General features: G+C 48.1%; 2 protein-coding genes across 8 annotated transcripts in view; both read right to left on the minus strand.

Annotated features, from left to right (window-relative positions):
* Nucleotides 1-32: 32 nt before the first annotated feature.
* Coro6 (coronin 6) lies at nucleotides 33-8129 on the minus strand. Of its 4 annotated transcripts, none has more exons than XM_076870007.1 (11): nucleotides 7927-8129; nucleotides 6410-6668; nucleotides 4772-4894; nucleotides 4222-4351; nucleotides 3949-4130; nucleotides 2631-2750; nucleotides 2107-2211; nucleotides 1882-2027; nucleotides 1464-1521; nucleotides 1128-1358; nucleotides 33-1036 (listed from the first exon to the last, which is right to left on the minus strand). In XM_076870007.1, exons 2-11 carry the CDS (start codon nucleotides 6605-6607, stop codon nucleotides 914-916), a joined length of 1416 nt encoding a protein of 471 aa, XP_076726122.1. In that variant the 5' UTR covers nucleotides 6608-6668; nucleotides 7927-8129; the 3' UTR covers nucleotides 33-913. The 4 variants fall into 4 exon arrangements, with proteins under 4 accessions (XP_076726122.1, XP_076726121.1, XP_076726124.1 ...); XM_076870006.1 differs by having other exon boundaries at nucleotides 33-1039; XM_076870009.1 differs by lacking the exon at nucleotides 2631-2750.
* A 3132-nt stretch (nucleotides 8130-11261) lies between these two features.
* Ssh2 (slingshot protein phosphatase 2) overlaps nucleotides 11262-22516 on the minus strand; it is a 265723-nt gene continuing 254468 nt past the window's right edge. For all 4 annotated transcript variants that reach the window (XM_076871695.1, XM_076871694.1, XM_076871696.1 and 1 more), the window contains 2 exons: nucleotides 21073-21907; nucleotides 11262-18177 (listed from right to left, as the gene is read on the minus strand). In XM_076871695.1, the coding sequence (XP_076727810.1) occupies nucleotides 16108-18177; nucleotides 21073-21907 (2905 nt within the window). In that variant the 3' untranslated portion in view covers nucleotides 11262-16107. The remainder of the gene's footprint in view (nucleotides 18178-21072; nucleotides 21908-22516) is intronic.

Raw genomic sequence — 22516 nt, forward strand, 5'->3', positions numbered from 1 at the left:
AAGCTTCAAACTGGAGGCTTTTCCTACCTGACTTTACTGGGGAGGAGTACCCACAGTGGGTAGGGGTTCAGGTACTGCCAAACCTGTCTTGAGGAAGGCTCTGGGTAAGAGGTTGCCTGGTGAGTCCTGAGCCCAGGGTTGCATTTGTCAGGTTCCCTAGGAGCCTGGGGAATCACATTCGCAGAGGCTGGGCAACTCCTCACCCCCACCGATGCAGGAGGCCCAAACTTGCATCAGTAAAAGATTTCATTATGTCTCCAAAGGGCTGGGAGCAGTGCGTGCGTGTGGGTATGGGTGTGTGTGTTTTGAACCTGTTTCCTCATGTCAGTTATGAGATTTCTTCCAGAGGGGCCTGTCTTGAGGAAGCTCGCCTCGCCCCTGGTGGTGGAAATAGAACTCTCCGCCATTGACAATGTTGCCAGTGGGTAGGTCTCTGTAGGGGAACGGGTTTATGTCTGTGTCTGTATGCAGAACTGGAGTGCTGTCCGTCTGGTGGGGTGGTAGAATCAAGTGAGCCGATTAGAAGAAGGGCCAGTGTGGGGAGACCACCCATTTGAGATCAAGCCCAAGCCCCCTAATATCCCCAAGCATCGCGCTAAGCACTTCCCTTGGGCGAGGGACAGAGGGGGACACCACCTCGCCATGCAGCACCATTGCTGAGGCCCCCTTTACCCTGAGCCTCCCTAGGCCAGCTCCTGCTGAGTCCTGGACCAAGCATACAGCCCTGCCTCTGCAAGACACTCCTTTGGTTCAGGTCTCCCGTGAGGGACGGGGCTTTCTTCCCAGTTGAATCCCTGGTCCCAGCTTAGGGAGGTGGGGTCCGGAGTCCCAGACCTAAAGCATTGGCAAGGTCAGTCCATTCACCCCGCCCCATCCAGCCCGCTGAGCGCAGAGCTCAGCCCAGCAAGCGGGTCTAGTCTGTTCCGTCCACCAGCTCGCATAGCATGTTCTCCAAAGCCGTGATTCGCTGTTCCTGGGCCTGCACCCGCTCGCGAAGAGCCTTGATCTCCTCCAGCAGCGTCTCCAGGGTGTGTTGCTGCTGAGGCACAGAGGACAGAAGTCTTTATCGGAGAAGGGTGGTAGGGGGTGTGCAGACTGGGACCACGCGGAGCTAGGCCTAATCCTACCGACAGGGATGCGTCGCTGGCCGATTGGCTGCGTCGGGGGCCGGTGGGCGGGCGCACGTCCAGGACATTGCGCTTGGTGACTCGGAGCTCTCGGTGCTTGGGAGGCACGTAGCCGTCCCTCAGCGAAATGAGCACGGGTTCGGCGTCCTGGCCAGAAAGCCATTCATCCGCTTCTAGGGCCGGCTCTGGGCCCGGTGTATCCGGGTACAGATCGTCCTGGAACAGGTCTGACTGCGGGGGTGGGTGGACAGGTCCGGTATGAGTCTATGCACCGGGCCTGCTGCTCTCCCTTAACACCTCAGGGAACCCTGCCCGACCTATTTTCCCGTTCCTCACCTTGCGGGGCACAGTCATGATGATGGGTTCACATTTTCTTTCATGCAACTTGTAAAACCTGTAAGGGAAATGTGTTCAACACCCTTGCAGACTCCCACTCCCTTAACTTATCTGGGAACAAGGGGTTGGAGGTCAATACTTGTGAACGCCTACCATGCCCACTGCACTTTACACACATTATCAATTCTGGGGGTAAAACACCTTTGATGGCGTGTTCGTAATCTTTTTTTTTTTTTCAGATGAGGAAACAAGTTCAGAAAATGACAGGCCAGTGAGTGCTGGGATGTCACCCAGCTGAAAAAGACCTGTTTGATCCTACTGCCCACCTTCTCTTTTCCAAAACACTGCACTATTAGGGAAGCCCCGGTTTTTAAAGATCTGACACGAGTAGGGGGACAGAGAGGCCATGACTGCTGACCTAGCGATCTCGCACTTGCTGACATCCAGCCCCCGTTTGGGCATGAAACCCATGCCCCGCTGCGGCTCTTTGCTGCTGAACGTGTTCAGGTAGTGCACGAAAGGTGGTTCATCAGTAATTTCAAAGTACCGAATGCTGCTGTCTCCCTGCAAAACCAGTCGATTCAGGGTCAGGCCTCATATCTCCAGCCTGCCCTCTAAATTCTCCCCGCCCGGCTGCGAGTACCTTGCCACACAGGTAGACAATGCTGGAGTCGGGATCGTAGAACGGCAGTAGGACTCCGTTGCTGGTGTCCATCTCCTGCAGTGCCACTGGCTCTTCGAAGTTGTTCTGTCCGAGCACAGGAGGAGTGACTAGCCCTGCCCATTGTTCCGTGCTACTTCGGAACCCCCTTGGGGCTTCCTGTCCACCCGATTCCATGCGTTCCCAAGGCAGAGAGCTTATAGGCGCCTTCCCTGGACACATCACTCGCCCTCCCAGGCACTTTTACCCTCAGCGCCAACACATGCAGTCACCGCAAACCACCCCCAGGGACTCGGCATCACCAGGTGGGGGCACCAGCACGAACTCCTTCAGGCGACGCAGCAAAACTGGGCAGAGGGGTGGGTGTGGGGATGGCAGGCGCTGCAGAGGTGGCAGCAGCCTCCAGCCCTGCCAAGTTGGGCATGCCCTGCGGGTTGGGGGCGCCTGGCACCTCTCCCGTGATGCCAGTCCCTGGGGCACACACCCCAAGCCTCCAGCTGTGTTACCGGGTCCCACAGGCCCAGCTCTCGCTGGCTCATGCGGGTGAATCCCGTAGTGAAGATATGACCCTGGCGCGTGAAGACAGCCCGCATGGGCCTCATCCCCTCGTGGGCTGCAAACCTCTCCTGGGGGAGGGGGAGAAGGGAGGGGCATCACCCAGCTGCTTGCCCTGGAGAGCATGGAGGGCCGAGCAACCAGCTTGCTTGACTTGGGTGTGGGGCTTGAAGGCGGGGAGAGACAAAAAGGGTCCTAAGAACTCAGCTTCCCGGGGCCAAAGGCTGGCGCCTGGCATGGAGAACGTCTGGGCCCGGAGAGAGCAGGTGGCGCGCGGCTCTCAGCAGATCCTGAGCCCGCAAGCTCCCTCATTGAGGTCGATCCCTAGAGCAGGCGATGTTTGCTGGCTCCCGGGGTCGCAGCGACAATTTTCCCAAATGGGAGCTCCCTGCTCCGTTCGGGCCTCTTGGGTGTGGGCCACCGCCTGGAGGGCACTCCTGGCTGACCCAATAGAAGAGCGAGCGAGCGAGCGCGCCCGGCGCGGCCTGGCCTACCGGGTCCCAGAGCGCGAGTTGCCGCTCACTCATCCTGCTGAAGCCGGTGCTGAGCAGCTTTCCGTCAGCGATGAAGACTGCCCGCAGTGGGCGGGCGCCCTCGTGAGGTCGGGCTCGCTCCTGCTTGCGGGGTTAGTGGGTTAGAGCGCCCGCCCACTCACTGTCCCCGCCGCGTTAGACTTGCGTGCTTTACCCAGACCTGCACGCGCCCCATGCACCCCACACTCCAGATTATATTCAGGATGGGCGAAGACCGCTGACCTCCCAGGGCACCCAGCTGCGACAAGCAACGCGCGAGGGTTGCCCCCATTCCCTGCCCAGTAGGTCAACAAAGGCGGCAAGGGGCCAATCCTCCATTCAATGGGCAGGCCCCAGACCCTGGAAGATGGTGGAGAGAGGGTCCTCGGCAGAGAGGAGAGGGTCCCGGAGCTCAGGTTTCATGCAGGTTCTGGTGGGAGGGTGGAGTTTCCAGCTTCTCCCCTCAATCTCAAAGCAAGGAGCCCTTCTCTGAGCTTCTGAGATGCAGGGGAGAGGAGGGAACAGGAACCAGGGCAGAGAATTGCAGGCTGGGGGCTTTCTTAGGAAGGGAGCTCTGGTTGCAGGGGCGGGGGAATGGGTGCGGAGGTGGGGGTGGGGACGACTAGTCTTTAGACTAGTGGGTTAGGAATGGGGCAGGTGAAAGCTGGGACTAGCAGCTCTGATGATTGTGGGTATAGGGTGCTAACAGCAGGTCACTGGGAAAGGCTGCTAGAGAGTGGCCAGGCCAGGCACTCACCGCCACCACTTGGCCCTTTCGGGGATCAATGATGCGCAGGGTCTTGTCTTTGCAGGTGGTGGCTAACAGGCTACCATTGCTATTCCAGCACACACTGTGTATGACATCTGGGTGCACTTCGTCCAGGCTCAGCAGCACCTCCCCAGTGCCCACATTCCAGATGATGATCACATTGTCACCACCTGTCCAGAGTAGACAGGCATGGTAACCTGGTACCTGCCTTTGTCCCCCTGACTCTCATCTACAGTAAGAACCCTCCTTAGGCCCTCAGACCTGCACTGAGCAGGACGTTTCTGGCTGTAGGGTGCCAGGAGAGAATGCCCACACGCTTGGAGTGACCCTCAAGTGTGATGATAGGTTCTGTAATGTTGCGCACAGGGGTATAGTCTGGAATCTGCCACACCTGGGTAGGAGAAAAAAGTAAAGGTAGCCAACTCTGATCCTTCTCTCCTCCCCTGCCTCCACTTAACTGGCTCTCTTGAGTGGGAAGGGTCAAATACAGGGCAAGATGTGGTGGTGTCTGTCTGGGGCAGAAGCATCTGGAAACCAGGAGGGGGCACTGTCAGCTCTCCAGAGACTTCATTCACTCTAGCAGAGAGACTTCAGAGCATTGCCCCCTGCTCTTTGGGCCCCAAGTTGTTCATGGCTATAATTAGTCTTGAGCAGTGCATCCTGGGAGGGAGTGGGCAGGTAGCTAAAAATAGCCTGGGAGCTGGGCAGGGATCTGGGACTCCGCACCTCCTTATCACCTTCCCTAGCACAGGTGAAGCAGCTCTCCCTGTTCCCCTGCCCAACTGCCCAGCCGCATCCATCTGGCTCCTACCATGATGGTGGTGTCATCTGAGGCACTGGCGATGACATTGTCATTGTGTGGGCACCAGTCTATATCCAACACAGGAGCAGTGTGTCCAGTGACCAGGGGGTAGTTCTTATCCACTCTTCCTGTCTGGAGTGGTTAGAGAAAGGAGATGTGGGGGCCACTCACCTGTGTTTTTTTGTTAATTTTTTTTTTGGTGTGTGTAGTACTGGGGATCAAACCCAGGATCTTACACATTCCAGGCAATTGCTCTACCATTGGGCTACATCCCCACCCAGCCTGTCCTGTGTATTTTTTTGGAATAGAGAATCTGTTTACATCTCAATTTTCCATCATCTGCTTTCTCTTTGTAGACCGCCCTCTGTATCTCCACCCTGTCCAGTCTACTTCCTGGAATGCTGAAGGCAGGTAGAGTTGAAATCATTTAATATTAGGGAATCTAACACTGAGGTAAGATGTCTTAACCAAGGACCCATAGCAAGGTACTGGTAGAGCCCAGCATTCTCAGTCCAGTGCTGTTCAAAGGATATCTAGTTGGAAGAGACTATTCTTGAGCTTGTTCCCCAATTGGAATATCTGTGGGAAGCCCTGGGTAGAAGAGGTTAAGGTGAGGTAGTATTTAGTGCAGTGCCCCAAGCCAGCCTTGGCAGATCTCTCCCTGTCACTGGCTTTACCTTAGGACCACAAGAAGTAGACAATCCTGATGCTTACTATTCCCAAACTGGGGCTGGGGGCCCACCTGTTTTGGGTCTTCATAGACTACTTGTAGCAGCTCTGAGACCTCTGCTGGGGCCAGCATTGGCCCAGACTAGGCAGTAGGGGAGAGAGGTGGCTATGTGGCACTGAAATGGCAGTGAGACTGGGGGAGGAGGCAGCTCTAGCTGAAATTTGATCCCTGGGGATGGTGTCTCTGGATGGTGTCTGCATTGTCAGGGGTGAGTCACCAGCTATTGTCAGGCCAGACCCTGCCACTTAAGGGGCCTCCCCAACAAGGTATAGGGGCCAGAACCCAGGTCAAGGTCATGTGTTAGGGTGCCCATTCTGGGGCTAGAGATGATGAAGGGTCAGCAAAGGTCAGTCATTACCTAGCTCCCTTCCCTAGGAAAGGGTGAGCTCTGACCTTATGTTTTATGTCCCCCTATGCTTTGCTGTCATTCTACCTCAGTGCAAGAACCATAGTGGCGGAGTAGGTACCCAGGGACTATTTGGACAGAGCCTGACCCTGTCCTCAGTGTGCTACTCTGAGATTTAATCAGTCACCCTGAACTAGGGACTAGGGTCTCCAGTCCAAAATATGGGGGAGTGGCATGACATTAGGAGACCCAAAGACAAAATCTGGCCATGACTTGGCTCCAGTGCATTCCAATCATTTCTATCACCTGGTTCCTACTGGAACAGGATGCTGCATGCAGAGGTGAATGGGCTAAGGAGCGGATGTAGGTCCCTGTGACGCTGTTGCTCTGAGTGGGTGAGGGAGTCTCCCCACTGGTTCCTGAAGGCTTACAGAAGAGCAAGCAGTCAGTCCACACAAACTGTCCTCCTGACTAAGGAATGGAACTAAGGTGAGAACGCAGGCTGCTGTCAGGAATCCCCAGGGGCCCCAACTAGTATAGTCCCACTTGCTTCCTTCCCCTCATCCCTCACCTTGGCCAGAGGCAGGACAATAAAGGCACCTCCACCTCCAGCCTCCACGATAATGGCCAAGAATTTGGGGTTGACAGCACAGAATGAGCTGTCCCATGTAACCTTGGACACACGGATGTCCTCATAGGCCTGGTCAGCCTTTGCTGCCTGCCCAAACACATGGCGGAACTTGCTCTGCCGAACCACACGCCGGCTCATGGCTGGGGCCAAGATGGAGGATCTCAGTGCCCAGAGTGCTTTTGGTCCTTAGTCCTGTGAGCTGTGGGAGGGAGGAGGAGTGGAGAGAACAGTAAGTGAGAAGGGGTAGTTGGCCAGGAGTTGGATTCTGGAAGCAACTTTCTTCAAAGTGATCAAAGTATGGGACGGTTCTTTGCCACCTATCAAGTGCTATTTAATCTAAAGAGCTAGGATTTGGGACCTGACTAGAGAACCAAGCCATATACTCTTTGTAAGGGAGAATGGTGTTGTGAAGAGCCAGGTGATCCTCCTTGAATGAACATCTCTTCACCAAAGTCACCGTATCTCCTAGAGGCATCCTGTCTGGAATCACAGAGTTTGGCTATTGGATTTTTTGTTTTGTTTTGTTACCTGGGATCCAACTCAGGGACACATGACCACTCAACTACATCCCCAGTCTTTGTATTTTTTATTTTGAGACAAGGCCTCATTAAGTTGCTGAGACTAACCTCAAACTTGTCATATTCCTGCCTCAGCCTCCTGAGTCATTAGGATTACAAGGTGTACCCCTGCGCCTGGTGGCCACTGGATCTTGTGTCAAGGCTAGTATGGGACTAGGATTGCAGGCTCCCCCACCCCACCCCAGATCCAAGCTTGCATCTCAGGAAAATGGGGTTTTGCTTTATTCTTAAATTTGCCAAGAAGTTCCTCCTATCAGCCAACTTGACTCCTTCCTGCTACCATTTTCATCAGTTTCCTCTCATGCTGTTGAGAGGGTGGGCATAGTGTAAGGTGGACCTCTCCCCCTTCCATTCCTGTCTGCACTTGCTTCTTCAAGAGGCCGGAAACATGTCTTCTGGCTTTTGCCTACCATACTTTGGTCCAGTTTCTTCTTGGGGTTCTCTGTCCTGTCTGGGCCTTCCTCCTAGTAAACTCGCATGGGGTGGGGTCCCTAGGTGGCAGGACCAGATTTGTAGGGATGGGAAGAGTGATGAGCCAGTGCCTATGCTATGCTACTCTTCCCGAAGGGCACACCAAGCTCTCCCGAAGAGGCATTGACTCCTGCCCTTTCCCAGCCCCGAGCATCCCTGTGCCCTTCAAAACACTTCTGCGGCCCAGGCCTATGGCCCGGCCTCCCCGCACCCTCCTCCTGCCTCCGGCCCCAGCACTGCGTTCTTGTGAAAGGTGCCTGCGCGCGAGCCTCCGTCCGGCCAAATATAGACACCAAGTCCGCCTAGCCTGGGACCGAATTTGGCGGCTGGGGGAGGGGGCGCAGACCTTTGTCTCTCCAGAGACCCCGCCCGCTCCGCTGGCTGCGGTTGCCGGTGGTGGGGGTGTACCTGGACCCGAGCCGGGCTGCGGGGTGCCCACGCTGCGACTCCTCCGCCAAACGGGCCGTGGTTCGCCGGGGGCTGAGGAAGGCGTCAGGGCGCCGGAACTGCCTCTCTGGGTGTCTGGGGCCCGGGTGTCAGGCTGCGCGCTCGGGCCGCTGCCTGAGGCTCTCCAGGGCCGCGGTCCGCTGCGGTCCCAGCTGCCGCTGCCATCAACCTGAGTGGGCGGGGCCTTGGGCGGGGGCGGGGCCAGGGCCCAAACTGCCCCGCCCTCTTTAGCGGCGGGAAAGGGGAGCGCCTCCGACTTCCACCTGAGGGTCTGTGGGCCTCGGAAGAACGTCGAAAGTAAGTGTTCGTGGGTGTGCGGGTTGCGCGAGCTCCTACCCTACCCTCCGCGCTTCCTAGGTAGGCTGGTCCTCAGACCCAGGGAGGGAACTCGCGAGTGGGCGCGCGCCCCGAGAGGAGGTAGCACACGAGGCCAGGTGCCTTCGTGCCGCATTCCTGCCACAGTCAGTCTCGTAATTTAACCTGTCCTGCGGGCCGAAATTGCGGGACTGCACGTCCAGGTCCCGCAGGGAAGAGTCCCCAGAAGATGCTCTGTGGGAATCTCAGTTTTTGGATAAAAGCCTAGACTGGCCCTGGGCAACAGCGAGGGTACCTTACCAGGGACTGTGAATGTTACTGTTAATAATAGCGATAGTGATCATTTGAAAACCTAAGACAATGGCATTATGTTAGACATTTCGCCCATTAGAGACAATTTGATCAAGCAGGGCAGGAAGCAGCTTAGAGATCGGTGTCCATCCCTCCAACACCACATTCAGAGGTCAGAGTAGCCACCTCAGAGGCTGATGCTTAGCCTCTTAATGTCCTATGGACTTTGCATGAGCTGTCGCCAACTCTGTTCCAGGGAAGCCTCCTCCCACTCCCCCAAGACCCACAGATCTATTTACCAAGGTCAAGGAGGAGATAAACATTATTACCCACTTTAGCACGCTGAGTTTAGTTCAGCAGTGTTTTCTCTGGAAGCTTCAGCAAATTTGGTTGGGGCCTGGACACTGGAATCAGCAGCATACAGCCTTCTGGAAGGCAGAAACCAGCACTGGGCAGAGGAGGAATGAAGGTGGTGGAAACCAAGAGGGTCACCACAAGGCTCCTTTGTTTTTCAGGATGAGTCCAGGTATTCAGTGGCTTATAGGGGAACAGAATCAGAAACTGTCACAGATGCTCCAGAAATAATTCATGGCATAGGGGACTATGAGGATGGATGAGGAGTCTCTCTTTTACCTAAAATGATTCCAGGTACATGTATAGGAGGAAAAGACCAGAGTGACTCAATTATTAATATTATGGGGCTTTACACATTTTAATAACATTCTGGTAACAAGCTTCTGAGATGGCACTGTGATTATCCCTATTTTACAGATGAGGAAACTGAGGCACAAAGAGGTTAAGAAGCTTACCTATCACTTAATGTTGGTTAGTGAAGCTGAGATTCTTGCCCCAGGGTCTGATATACAGGCCCATGCTTTTCAACAGTATGCATTTCTGCCTCACCTTGAAGGGCAGTGCCACTTTATCTCAAGTATCTCTAAGGATCTGATGCTGCACAATGTAGAGGAAGGATTGCCTGGACTAATTAGAAAACTGAGGTGGCAACCTTGGCTCATCCATATTTTTGCAACTCTCTGGGCTATAAAATGAAGTGGACTGGGTGGAGTTCTAGCTCATTTGTTGGCAGAGAAGAGATTTGACGTCTGTCTCCTATTCTGAAATGGCACCCTACCCCTTCTTTCTACTTTCAAGACAGCTGGGGGACTCCCTTCTAGAGGGAAGGGTATGGGACTAGGACGCAGGGATCTCAGTCCATCTTGCCTTCAGTTTCATTACCTGGGAAGAGGGGTGCTCTGAGAACAGCAGCAAGGATTCACAGGTATTTGCTTGACCCTGGCTGGCTCAGTTCAGCCCTCCAGCCTTCTGAAGGTTGCCAAGGTCTGGTCGAGCTGTGGGTGAACAGAGCCAAGGCCTGAAGAACTAATCAGCGGAAGAAGCCGTTTGGGCTTGGTACCTCCCCTCCCAGATGGGTTCTGAACTGCAGTCCACAGAGACAGGCTGGGATTTCATCCCATGAAGTCATTTTCTGGAAGAGGTGGCCTGGAAATTTAGCTCTGATTTCATCCACTTGCTTCAGCTAGAACACCAGGATTAGCTTATTAGACTGGTTAGGGACCCCAAGTGCTCTTAGAGCATTTAGTGAAGTGAACTTATCTTTTACTATGTTCCAAGTTGTGAGTTCTCTGATCTTCTAGGGGGGATATTTTGCAAGATTTGAGGTTTCAGATCTGTACTCTCTTAGAAACCAGTGGTGTGCCCCTCCCACTTGACACACACTATTCAGAATGAAGCAGGCCGAGTTTAGTTCAGCAGTGTTTTCTCTGAAAGCTTCAGCCAATTTGGCTGGGGCCTGGGAACTGAGCTCTCTCTAGATGGTTGTACTCTCTTGTAGTGATGAATAGCATCACTAAATATCTCTGTGATGGGTCTGTGGAGAGGTGGGAAAGGAGACACCCAACCCCCAGCTCATTTGTTAGAATTGCTCTTAGGCTCTGTCTTCTCCCTATGTCACTGACATCAAATATTTAGTTTTTACTTCTTTGGAAACTCATGTCTCCTTGCTTTCAGTGAGCTTGTGCTAAAAGCATGTTAGCTCTCTCATTAATGTCTATAGAGAGGTCACTCACCCAAATTCTGCCTCTGCTAGGGCAGGTCACTGCAGCTGTCCCTATCCAGTTACTCTGCACCACAGAGGGTGGAGGAATTTTGGTCCCTTTGCTTATTCATTCTGCTAACATTCAGGTGGTAGCTTTGGCAAATGTCTTTGACCAGGCAAGTTCCCAGATTGGTCACTTGACTGGAGTCATACTGTCTGAAACCATTCTTTTTCCCCCCTCTGTACTGGGGATTGAACCTAGGGGTGCTTTACCACTGAGCTACATTCCCAGTCCCACCCCACCACTTTTTTTTTTTTTTTTTTTTTTTGAGACAGAGTCTTACCAAGTTGCTGACACTGGCCTCATGCTTGTGATCCTCCTTTCTCAGCCTCCCAAGTTACTGGGATTACATAAGTGAACCCCTGTGTCTGGCTTGTCTTAACAATTTTTAGTGATTCTATTTCCTATCCAGTCTTCTATTTTGTGAAAGGTAGAAGGTTACGTTCTTTACTTTAGATCTCTTTAGGGTGTGCTTGACTGAGATCAAGAGCACCTGTTCTTGGTGTCCTCTTCTTCCAACCCTTCCACCTTTCTCAGCACCCCTCCCCTTTATAACACTTAATTGAATACACATTTCATCTTCAAAATAAAAATTTATTCAATCTGTAACAAGAACATTGAATCTGCACATTTGCGCACAAGTTCACATTTAAAAACAGCGGAGCACATCAGTAATAAAAAAAAAATTCTATGATACAAGTGGAACATCCCAACCACCAGGAAGATTAAGGAAGGAGATGAGACCACTCTTTATATTCTGCTTCAAATGCCTCAAAAAGGTCCCAGAGATTCCAGGGAGCACCTGCTTTATTTAATAAAATGTGAGCATAAATTTTGGGGTAGCCTGGGGCAAAGGTAACAGTCAGTGGGTGAGTCTTCTGGACTTGTTTTCCATGTTTAGAACAAGTTCTACAAAATAAAGTAGGTAACAAACAAAAAAGGCACCTTTAGCTATGCCAGGAAACCAAAATCCAACAAAACATAAACATCAAACAATTCCGTGGCCTTATTAATTAGAAAACATTTAAGGACCAGTTCCCCAGTTTTCAGTTTGGGTTACCAGCTTGAGTTAAGGGCTGGGTATTAGTTCTCCATGTGTATGCAGTATGCTGCCACCAGTGTTGCTGTGAGGACACAGATGGCAGTACCAGCCATACACCTCTTGGGGGATATTCAAGATAATAAGGATGATTCCAGTTTAGAAATCCTGTCCTAGATCTCTGGGGCATTGAGAAGATGAGGCTGGTTTTCTTTTCATAGCAAAAACCAGGCTCAGTCATCTTCCATTTCCAGGCTAGAAAAGTACAGAAGCACCTTGCAATAGCTCTCCATGACGTCAAGGGACCCCAATCCCTGGGAGAAAGGTTAGGAGTGTGCAGCTTCCTGCTTTGGCGGCAGGTCTTTTTCTAATATGGATGTTGGGTGAGTTGAGGCAACAAATACACTTATGTCTAATACATGCCTTGATCTTTTAGTTTGGAATGGAAAACAAAGTCCACAATGCTATAAGTTGCAATGGTGCTAAAACAAATAAAATTTCATGTTGTCTACTATCAAAAAGCAAAGCAATATTAAACAAAAACCATACTAGTCATTCACCATTACGACCATCACTATTAAGACACTGCCACTGAAGAAATGACGACTATTTAATAGACAGTGCTGGACGGGAGTGCAGGACACAGATGAAAGTCAGCTCCAGGTTTTACCCACCTATCCACAAGGGCTGACATGGCATTGCTTTATGTGAGGACCCATAGGACAGCTGGGGCCTGGGTGCCTACAGGACTGAATGGTCAACATGATGATGCATATTTTAATACAATGTAAACCAAGTACCCACAAAGTTGTCTGTAAAAGCCAAAGATGGCTTTATTTTAAAATGCCCTTTAAAGTGACTTTTTGCATAATGCTTTCTTAGGAAAAAGAAACAACTCCCACAAAACATCTTTACCAAACATGCCTAGATCACTTCAGAAGTGATATCCTCAGATGAAGTAGGCAAGAACTTCTGTGAACTGCTATGTCTCTAAAGCGTCTCATAGGAAGCTTCAGGTCTACCTGACAGCATCTGTCTGGGGCCTGTGAGCAAGAAGGACTTTAAAGCCTGAGGTATCATCCTCAGGTTGTCCTCAGAGATTCTGGTAGTTCCCAAAATGAGAAAAAAGGAAATACAAGTTGGGACAAAGGTACAAAACCAGGAAAACACTAAAGAGGCTTCAGAGACTTGAGATTCTAGGAATGATCCCAAACAGATGTTCTAAATAGAATCTGAAAGGCAAGTAAAATGGAGGAGGAGGAATACTACCATATTACAGAACTGTGGTATACACTATTAAATGTTTCCAAAAGAAAGGGTTGTTATTTCTTTTCTGTTGACCACAGGTAACCACCTAGATTACAGCTGTGTCCTCCTGGGAAGTTTTACCCCATTATCAAAATGTCAACTCTCTTTTTATGCATGCACACGCACACATACTCCTCCAGTTATTGAAAGACTATGGTGATCTTCAAAAAAAGAAAGAAAGAAAGAGATAAAGAGAGGCACTGGACAAGAGATCAAGGTTTTCCCATTCATCTCTATTAATCTACCAAACCTGTTGTTCCAGGTCTGGGTTTTTCATGAACAGAAAAGGGAGACAGGCCACCCAGTATTATCAAAAAGTTTGAAGAAAAGAAAGTCTGGAAAGTTCTCAACTGCCCCCTGCCCCTGAAACTGCTCAACCATGTACATAACTCAAGAACACCCAAGTGTGGGGGTTTGAGAGGGCTGGCAAGACCCCTTGGCATGGTTGTGTAGAAGGCGTTTATTTAGGTAGGCATGTTAAATTATTAAAAAAATATAATTAAAAAAAGGAAAGCAGAGCAAGACTGTTTTTCTGCTCTTTATGAAAATAAAGTTTTTTGTTTTTTTCACAGCATTAGAGGGTTTCCTGCCCAACTTTGTTAGTATTTAATGCACTGAGTGAGCATTAAACACAGTGGCAGGTGAGAAAGACGCACAGTGCCATGTTGTTCACGCTGCTTTACTTCTTAATATGTGGGATGTGGATGCTACTCTCACCCTCTATGCACATCCTCCTTCCCAGCCCCACCACAATTTCTTGTCCTTTGCCCATCTTATTGGTGGTGGAATAGCCTCAACAAAAGGGGTGGTTTAGACAGATGAGTCCTGGAATTCATCACCCTGTCTTGCGAGCCTCTTCACACTGGTACATACCACCTAACAAAATATTTTACAACACATAAATATCCAGGAATCACAAAGCTCCGTGGATGACACATTTTAACACATAAGGGAACTACTGAAGGATAGCACAGGTATACAAAATTATTATATCACAAGATATTTCCACACGGGGCTGGCTGTCCAACCTGCTTCCTTCGGCAGTGATGTCAGACACAACCATGGCTTCCATATGGCAACTGGGTCCATGGTTCCTCTAGAGCACCTACAAATGGCCTTGGTCCAGTTTATCTGGACCTTTGGGTCATTCTACCACCTGCCCCCTCTGAACTCTGGCCTCTGACATCACCTTGAAGTCTGTACATCTGTCTCTTCCTCTCAGGGCTCTCGTGAGCCAAAAACCTAAGTCTCAAGTTTGTACTCAGCCAATTCTCAGCAATGTGGACATCAACCAAAGCAAACAGGAAGCAAATTTGCAAGCCTTTTCAGTTTTGATGAGCTGTGGTGGGTATTTTATTCCAGGCTAAATATGTTTTCTGTAAGAAGCTCAAAGAGGCTTGTTTATGGCAGGTGCTCCTGTGTTAAGGCTCTCCACACAGCAGCAAAGCAACAATATTCTAAATGGAGTCATTATGGGTTCTTGCCTGTGGCCCAGGCCTCTATTAGGAGCTTCCACTCTGGGTAACACATACTCCCTGGCTGTGATTCTGCTACTGGCAAACAACATTGTGGGATTTTAGTCTTGAACAGAAATCAGCCTTCGGTCACACTGTGATCTAATGGGAGCCTTTAGGGTTTTCTCTAAGGAGGAAGTTACTAATGCATCATTTGGCAGGAGCTGGTGATTAAAAGTCTCCATTTAAACAATTAAAACCACCATCAATGTACTGCACAGATTCCTATCAACAACTATCAGTTTATTTCTGGTGTCTTTGTGTTGTTTTCCAGTTGCAACTCTACTCCTTCTTTAAAAAGAATCAAAAGACCCCACAATATTAACAACAAAACATTGTAAGAAAGTGACATTATGTACATAAATACTGTGTATAAACTTTAAAGAAATGATAAACTTTCCAGAAAGGGGGGGAAATCTTATGTCAAGTGTTAACAGTGATAATATAGAAAACTCTGCATTCAATGGAGGTTATACATATGTAACAATTCAAATATAATCAAAGAAATTAAAAAAAAAAACAGGATGGGGGAAACAGAATGGAGGAGGAAAAGAAACTGGAAAAAAAAATATGGCCATTAAACTCAAAGGCCCATAGATTATTCAAGTAATGGAAGGGTTAAAACCCTACATATTTATTCATTTTACAAGAACACATGGACTTGATTGCTGTTTTTCAAACTTGTCTCTGCACTTTGTTTCAGTGAGAGGGTGCTGCAGAGCACACTTCCTGGCAGGTGGAGCCAGAGTGATCAGCTGCATGGACTGTACCAAGCCAGAAGTTACTCAGCAGCAGCCTCTCCAACCTTAGCTTTTATCATGCTCCTCCCTCTTATCATGCTCTCCTCTACAGAAGACTTCTTGGATTTCACTCCAGGTTCCTTTTTAATCTAATTTCAAAAATTACCATCTGGGGGAAAAAACTATTTGCTTGGTAAATTTACAAAGCCAACATGCTTTTCTGTACTGATATGCTCTGGAATACCAGAAGAAATGGGTTCTAGAAGACTCCTTTTAAAGCAGAGTGGAATGTTCCTACTTCAGGAACTCCACAGGGTTACAGTGGAGATGAAGGTCGAGGGCACTGTAATGTCCTAGCTGCCCTTCAGCCCATTTGATGCCTCAGGTCTAGAAACCATCACTGCAAAGGCCTGGGCCAGCACTTCCAATTCCCAGCTTCAGTGCCACCCTCCCCATCTGCTTCCTTCCCTCAATCAAGCAAGCATGACAGCAAAATGAGATGCAGGTGGCAGTTCATTGAAAACCAGCAATTTGCCTTTAATAAAGGTGTTCTTTGAAAATGAGCTTTTTTTTTTTTTTTTGAGGTTTGAGAATTTTTTAAAAATAAAAATGATGAAATGGTCTTGCCGTCCAAATCAACCTCTCTCTACACACACACATATACACATACACACCAAGAAAAACCCAAACCCTGCATGCGCCAGGAACAGTAATATGACCAAAATATAAAATTAACCAATAAAGTGCATGTTCCTTACATATTACACCTGCCCCTTTACAAACATTTCTCTAAGAAAACCACATGTGTAGGCTCAGAATCACATGGTGTTATAGAAGGGGTTGGTTGTCCGTTTTTTATCATTTGCCCTTTTCAGTCTCCTAAGGGGGTGAGTTCTGCCATGTTGCTGACGAGTTGCCACAGCCACCCCTGGAGCTGGGCCTGCACGCTGCAGTCCCTGGGTCTGTAGCAAAGGAAGGCCTCCTTCAGAACTAGTCAATTCCGGTCCTGCCCTGGGGAGCAAACACTGCTGACTATAACCAAATTCTTTGGCATACTGCACAAGAGGCCTTTCCACTGGCTTGCTCTGTGCAATACACTCTGTTGTTTTGAGTTGTTCTACAAAATACTTGGTGGGCTCTGGGTTCTGGGGGGCACCTGGTTTTTTTTGGAGCTCCTGGGCCTCCATGGTATGCATGCCTGAGTCTGTTCTGATGAAGGGCTGAAGCAATTTGAGATGAGGGGACTCTGGTAAATAGTCTTTACAGAGGTCCAGGTAACTTAACTTGGCGAGAGAAGCTGAGCGCCTCATTTGGGATGGTTTGGTGAACCCTGCCTGGGAAATCACTCGCAACTCAATTTCTTTAGCACGCTCCTTTACCACATTAGGGCTGTGACTGAGATTCTTTATATCTTCACTACTGGAGCTATTTGGGAATCGACAAGCTACGGGTGATGGGTCTGTTTTTTTCTGTAACTCCCCAGTGCTATCACTGAGATTGCCAATTACACTTAGGCCTTCACTACTTAACTGAGAACCCATGTGGGTCACTTCATATCCCCTGGAGAGGGGATCCTCCTGCCTTTCTTCCCAGCTAACCTGCTCTGTAGAGGGCTCACTGTCTGTGGTGCTGCTTTGCTCTGTGAAGCCTTCCAGGTGAACCACGGTATGGGGATGCAGGTAATCCAAGGTGGCAGATGGTATGTGGGTTGTGCAACTGACAAAAGGTGCTACTGTCTCCAGGGCTGTTGATGGGATGCTGTCCCTGTCTTCAGGAGTGCTCTTCATAGAGGTTGGGTTGGTGGGTCTATCATGTTCAGGAGAGGAAGAACAAGGCAGAGGTAGCACTTGAGGGTGCAAAGAAACCTGATTGGGGTCCAGAGTCCTGTTCAGATTTTCATCAAGTGCACAGAGCACAGTGATAGACTTCTCCACTTTCACATTCCTCAATCCTTGTTCCCCACTCCCTTCACTGGTGGCTATTTCACCACCTGACCCAGTGTGATCAAGTGATGTAACTGTGTGGGTGTACTCAATGATTTCTATCCTCTTAGGAAAAGGAAGAGGGATGGCCTGTGTCTCAGATTCTTGGTATGAAACTACAGTCCTCTGCTCCTTTGGGACTCCTTCCTGCTTTGTCCTAGTATCTGACCCTGGGCACTCCCTGGGAACTGGCAAGGGGTGACAGTCTGACAGCTCAAGTGCTGGAACGACGACACTCTGCTCACAATGGGAAAGTAAGCCAGCCTCAGACCCACTGCCTTTCCCTTTGTCCTTGTTCATCTCTGTTTCCTCGGGGACAAATGAATGTTCTGGGGTGGTTTCATCATTTTTTCCTTTTGGTGCCAGGTCTGCCATAGAAGAATCATTTTTAGAATTCTTGCGAGTTGACAATGAGGTACATGCAGGGGTGGTACCATGGTGCTCCTGCTCCTGCCGTAAGCGCTCTTCAAACTCCAGGGTGGCTCGCCTCACAGACCCAGAGCACCACTTGGCACCTGACTGCATCCCTGGGCCCCACAGCTCGTGTTCCCCCTCAGCTGGTTCCTCGTCTTCCGAGTCTGCTGTGGATGAGTGTGTGGGGAGATAGCTTTCTGGGTTGTACTTCCCTGAGTCTTTGGCTAGTTCAGGCTGGGTTGTGTAGAAACCCTCATCTTGTTCCAAAGGTTCAGGTTTGTTCTCTGGGGCCTGGGTCCTCTCAAGGGGCAGTTCATAGATGGTGCTCTTCTTTGGTGTATGGCATGGGTTGGACAGGATGTCCCCTTTTATCTGAATTTGCCCAACTCCTTGACTGATGGACTCAATTTCAGTGACGATTTCTTTGACTGAAATTGCATTTTCTGGATGAGACTGCATGAAGATGTCTGGGCTGACCAGTTCTGAGATTGCCTAAGAAGAGGAAGTAGTGAGAAGATTATGGCATATAATTGAAAAATGCTACTGTACTGCTTATTAATCTTCTGATCCAGGAGAATTTATCTGATTGTGAGAACATGTGTCCTGGAATGGCTGGTACCATACTTTGCCTATCTGTTTTGTCAGACTATAAGAAAAAAACTGGGATTCATCAAGGCCAGTGAAAGAATACTCATTATAGGTTGTATTGCTGTCTACTAATCTTTCTGTTCTGTTTACTCAAGCAGGATTCAAATCTAGTACCTTACTTTAATAGTAATTAGCTTGGAGTTTCCATAATCTATATTTTCCTAGGACCACAAGCCACCAGGATTCGGCTATACCGGGGTAAATGAAATCTTCCCTCTCTAATCAACTTCCAACTTGATCCTAACTTGTTCAAGAGAAGAGTTCCATTCAAAGATTCATTGGCCACCTTAGACGTGCCCAGCATGAGACAGGGAAAGATGGATGTGGCTGTGATCTCCTGTCTTGCTAACTTTCATCCATATCTTTCCCCTGCTCTTTCTAGTGGCAGCATTCCAGCACAGAAGGGCAGGGAGAATGCACCTTGTATCTGATTGCACAATCCCTTAATTTCACAGGGCTCTTTCTGGAAAAGGCTCCTTTGTTCATGCAGCCATGTGCCTCAGCAAACTTAGAAATAACCACTCTTGGGGCTGGGGGTGTGGCTCAAGCGATAGCGTGCTTGCCTGGCATGCATGCAGCCTGGGTTCGATCCTCAGCACCACATACAAACAAAGATGTTGTGTCCGCCAAAAACTAAAAAAATAAATATTAAAAATTCTCTCTCTCTCTCTCTTTAAAAAAAATTAAAAAAAAAAAAGAAAGAAATAACCACTCTTGGACATTTACTCTTTTACCAGTTACAAATTCCCAGATGGGTTTATAAAAAGACCAAAGAAAATTGGCCAATGCAAAATCAGATCCTACTGTAAAAAAAATTAGAATTTCAAAATCTGAAAATGGTCCTTGGATACTCTTAAAGGATTACTCTATCAATCTACTTTGTTAACACTTTTATGTAAGACTTCAAAGTATTGTATTTGCATAGGAATTGTTCTTGTTTTTTTCCTTCAAAAGAGAATCAGAGCTAGCACAAACAAACAAGGTCAGTCATGCCTTTTGGGGAAATCTGCCAGGACATCAGGCAAAAGTGAACTTGCCAACACTAGAGAGATGCCACAGCCAGCCTGGTGTGTGCACCAGTATGAAGGGAGGACTCATATGACCAGGAATGCTGAAGGAAAGCTATTTCTGAGAGCGCTGCTGCACCCGCTAGTCTAAAGGAGAGCTCAAGTATTCTGACTTCCCAGTAGAAACAAAACAGAGGCACAGTCTTTGGGAATGAGGGAAGAAAAGCAGAGGCAAGAGCTGCTCTGGGGTAGTTAAGAAGAGAGAACAGATGAGTCACGAACAAGGTGGGCTAACTATGAAGTGTAAATAAGGAGATGTCAAGAATCTAGTCAGCTCTGTTAAAATCATTAGGTGAAAATTTGTTACAGTAAATTTGTCACCATTTATTCTCCAACTACTGCATGGTATTGATTTAAGAAACCATTATTTGTTAGATGCATCCTAATTTTAGGAGTTGTCAAAGTGAAAATGAGTCTTAGAAGTGACAATATATAGTATTTTCCTCCCCTGGTCTTATAATAAGATGGCTTATTATAAGAACTATATGTGACTAAAAAGAATCTTAGGATTCTGTCTGTTCCTCAAATTCATTTTCCCAAACCAACTCCTTTTTTTGGGGGTACTGGGGATGGAACCCAGTGGCACTTTACAACTGAGCTATACCTCCACCCCTACCCTACTTCTTCTTTTTTTGTTTCTGAGGTTTGAACACAAGGATGGTGTACACTGAGCTACGTCCACAGTTCTTTTAATATTTTTTTTTAGTTGTTGATGGACCTTTTTTTTTTTATATTCATTTATTTGTATGTGGTGCTGAGAATTGAACCCAGTGCTTCACACATGCTAGGCAAGCACTCTACCACTGAGTTACAACCCTAGCCCTCCTCAGTCCTTTTTTTTTTTTTTTTTATTAATTTATTTTTTAGTTCTCGGCGGACACAACATCTTTGTTTGTACGTGGTGCTGAGGATCGAACCCGGGCCGCACGCACACCAGGCGAGTGTGCTACCGCTTGAGCCACATCCCCAGCCCCTCCTCAGTCCTTTTTTAAAAAAATTTTGAGATAGGGTCTTGCTAAGTTGTTGAGGCTGGCCTCAAACTTGTGATCCTCCTGCCTCAGCCTCCCCAGTCACTGGGATTACAGGTGTGCACCATTGGGCCAGGTCTCTAATTCTTGAGTATCGTAGAAGTGGATCTGAAAAATTCAGAAACTTTATTAACAGGGAGATGTCAGCATGGCAATCAGTTGCTACTCCAACAACTATTTATTCATGTCTAGTTTTTGAATTTTCTGAGACAAAGAGAATTTTCCAGACAAATTTATCTTCTCAAGGAGGCACAAGTCTCATTCAGGCAGCATCTGAGTCCCTGGCACTTCATTACTGGTAAGTTTTGATATAAACTGTAGAGGTCCACCCACAAAGGGGATCTCTCCTTGTTCAGCCAGAACATTGGACATTTGTTTTGGCTAATCCTTTCCTCTGTCATCCCCTCAGAAATGCTTCTAATGATACTAAAGGCCTGAAAAAAGATAAAATACTCAAAAGGCAATTGAGGATTTAAAAAATATTTAAATCCTAAGTTTTGAAGAAAAATCTTAGTAGACCATCTCCTCCTTACTGCTTCCTAAACCTTTACAAACATAAAAATAAAGTGACCATAACAGAACCTCAAATATTTTGTCTTTTGAAAGAACTTCATTAAATGGTAAACTATAAGAATAGTTTTTACCTTTGACTGTTCCTCATCCACTGAAGATTCTTCAGATGCATGGGGAGTATTACTCAAAGAGCTGCTTCTCTGGTCATCAACAGTCACTTCGGATGGGGCTACTTCTATCACTGATAGTCGACAGCTCTCACTCCTTCCTCCGCCTAGTTCCTCCATCCTTGAGTGGGAAAAAGATCGAGACCGGGTTTCTTGAGAGAGTTCTACAAACTTCTCTAGGGCACTAAAAAAATCAATGCGATCTGTACTGAAATCTGAGATTTCAGCCTGGCTACTGGGCTGGGAGCTTGGTGACTCAGGATCAGGGGACATAGGGAGGTCTTTCAGTCGGGATGTCAATTCTTCCATAGGCAGTAAGTGGACATTCATGTCTGCTTTCAGTGCATCTGTCTCCAGATCTTCCACTGTTAAGTCTGGGAACTTGTTGGCCATTTCAGTGGCCTGTCCAGGTTGGATTAAGACTTTGGATGCATGGCAGTTGTCAAGAGGAAATTTTGATTCATTGAGACAACACCCTGATGAGCATCCATTGATGTCATTTAAGTTTAATTCATCTTCAATCTGTCCAGCATGAAATTCCCTAGAAGTAAACTCCAGGCAGATCATTCTTTCTTTGGTACACAGGCCTTTTTGATTTGTATCTTGTGGGATCACATGTTCTACAAAGACAGGAGGGATGGGTGGGTGACTCTCCATGGTCTTCACTTCAGCAATCTGGTCTGCTGAGGTGGTGATCTCCTTCTTGTTGAGTTCTAGCCCAGGTTTGCAGATGGGTTCATGGTGGTCTGAGAGGTCGCTATCTGAATGAGATCTCCAGAGTTTGTTATGCCGCTGTTTGCTGTGGATGTACACAGGAAATAACTTACTCTGGTTTGTGAAAATAATCAACACCCTCCCAGGAAATCACTCCCAGATAAAGCTTAACCTGTAAAATCTTCTTACATTGCTCAACAGAACTAGGCAATAAACATTTCAAAAGATGCTCAATTTTACTAATAGCAAAAACCAAAATAAAGCAAAATAGCAATAAATCAATATGAGGTCTTTTTTTTTAATCTACCAATTTGACAGGAAATAAAATCATTGATAACAACCATTGTTGATAATCGTATGGCCAAACAATCCCTCTTATACACTGAAGGTAAGTGTGAATTATAGAACATACTGAGTCAAAGATGGCAAACTTAACCTTTTTTTGGTACCAGGGATTGAAACCAGGCCACTTAACCACTGAGCCACATCCCCAGCCCTTTTTTGTATTTTATTTAGAGATAGGGTTTCACCAGGTTGCTTAGGGCCTCACTAAGTTGCCGAGGCTGGCTTTGAACTTGCTATCCTCCTACCTCAGTCTCCCGAGCTGCTGGAACTATAGGCATGTGCCACCATGCCCAGCTCCAAATTTAATCTTTTAACCAGCAATTTTCCTTTAAGAATTTTTCTTGGAGAA

This window comes from Callospermophilus lateralis, chromosome 11 (genome assembly GCF_048772815.1).
Source record: "Callospermophilus lateralis isolate mCalLat2 chromosome 11, mCalLat2.hap1, whole genome shotgun sequence".
NCBI classification, from domain to species: domain Eukaryota; kingdom Metazoa; phylum Chordata; class Mammalia; order Rodentia; family Sciuridae; genus Callospermophilus; species Callospermophilus lateralis.

Coding starts and splice junctions, on each gene's coding strand:
- Coro6 (XM_076870006.1), bottom strand. CDS start 6,607: ATGAGCCGGCGTGTGGTTCGGCAGAGCAAGTTCCGCCATGTGTTTGGG. Junction 2,212..2,630: donor AGCTGGGCCTGTGGGACCCG/GTAACACAGCTG, acceptor GTGCTCGGACAG/AACAACTTCGAAGAGCCAGT. Junction 2,028..2,106: donor TTGTCTACCTGTGTGGCAAG/GTACTCGCAGCC, acceptor CTGGTTTTGCAG/GGAGACAGCAGCATTCGGTA.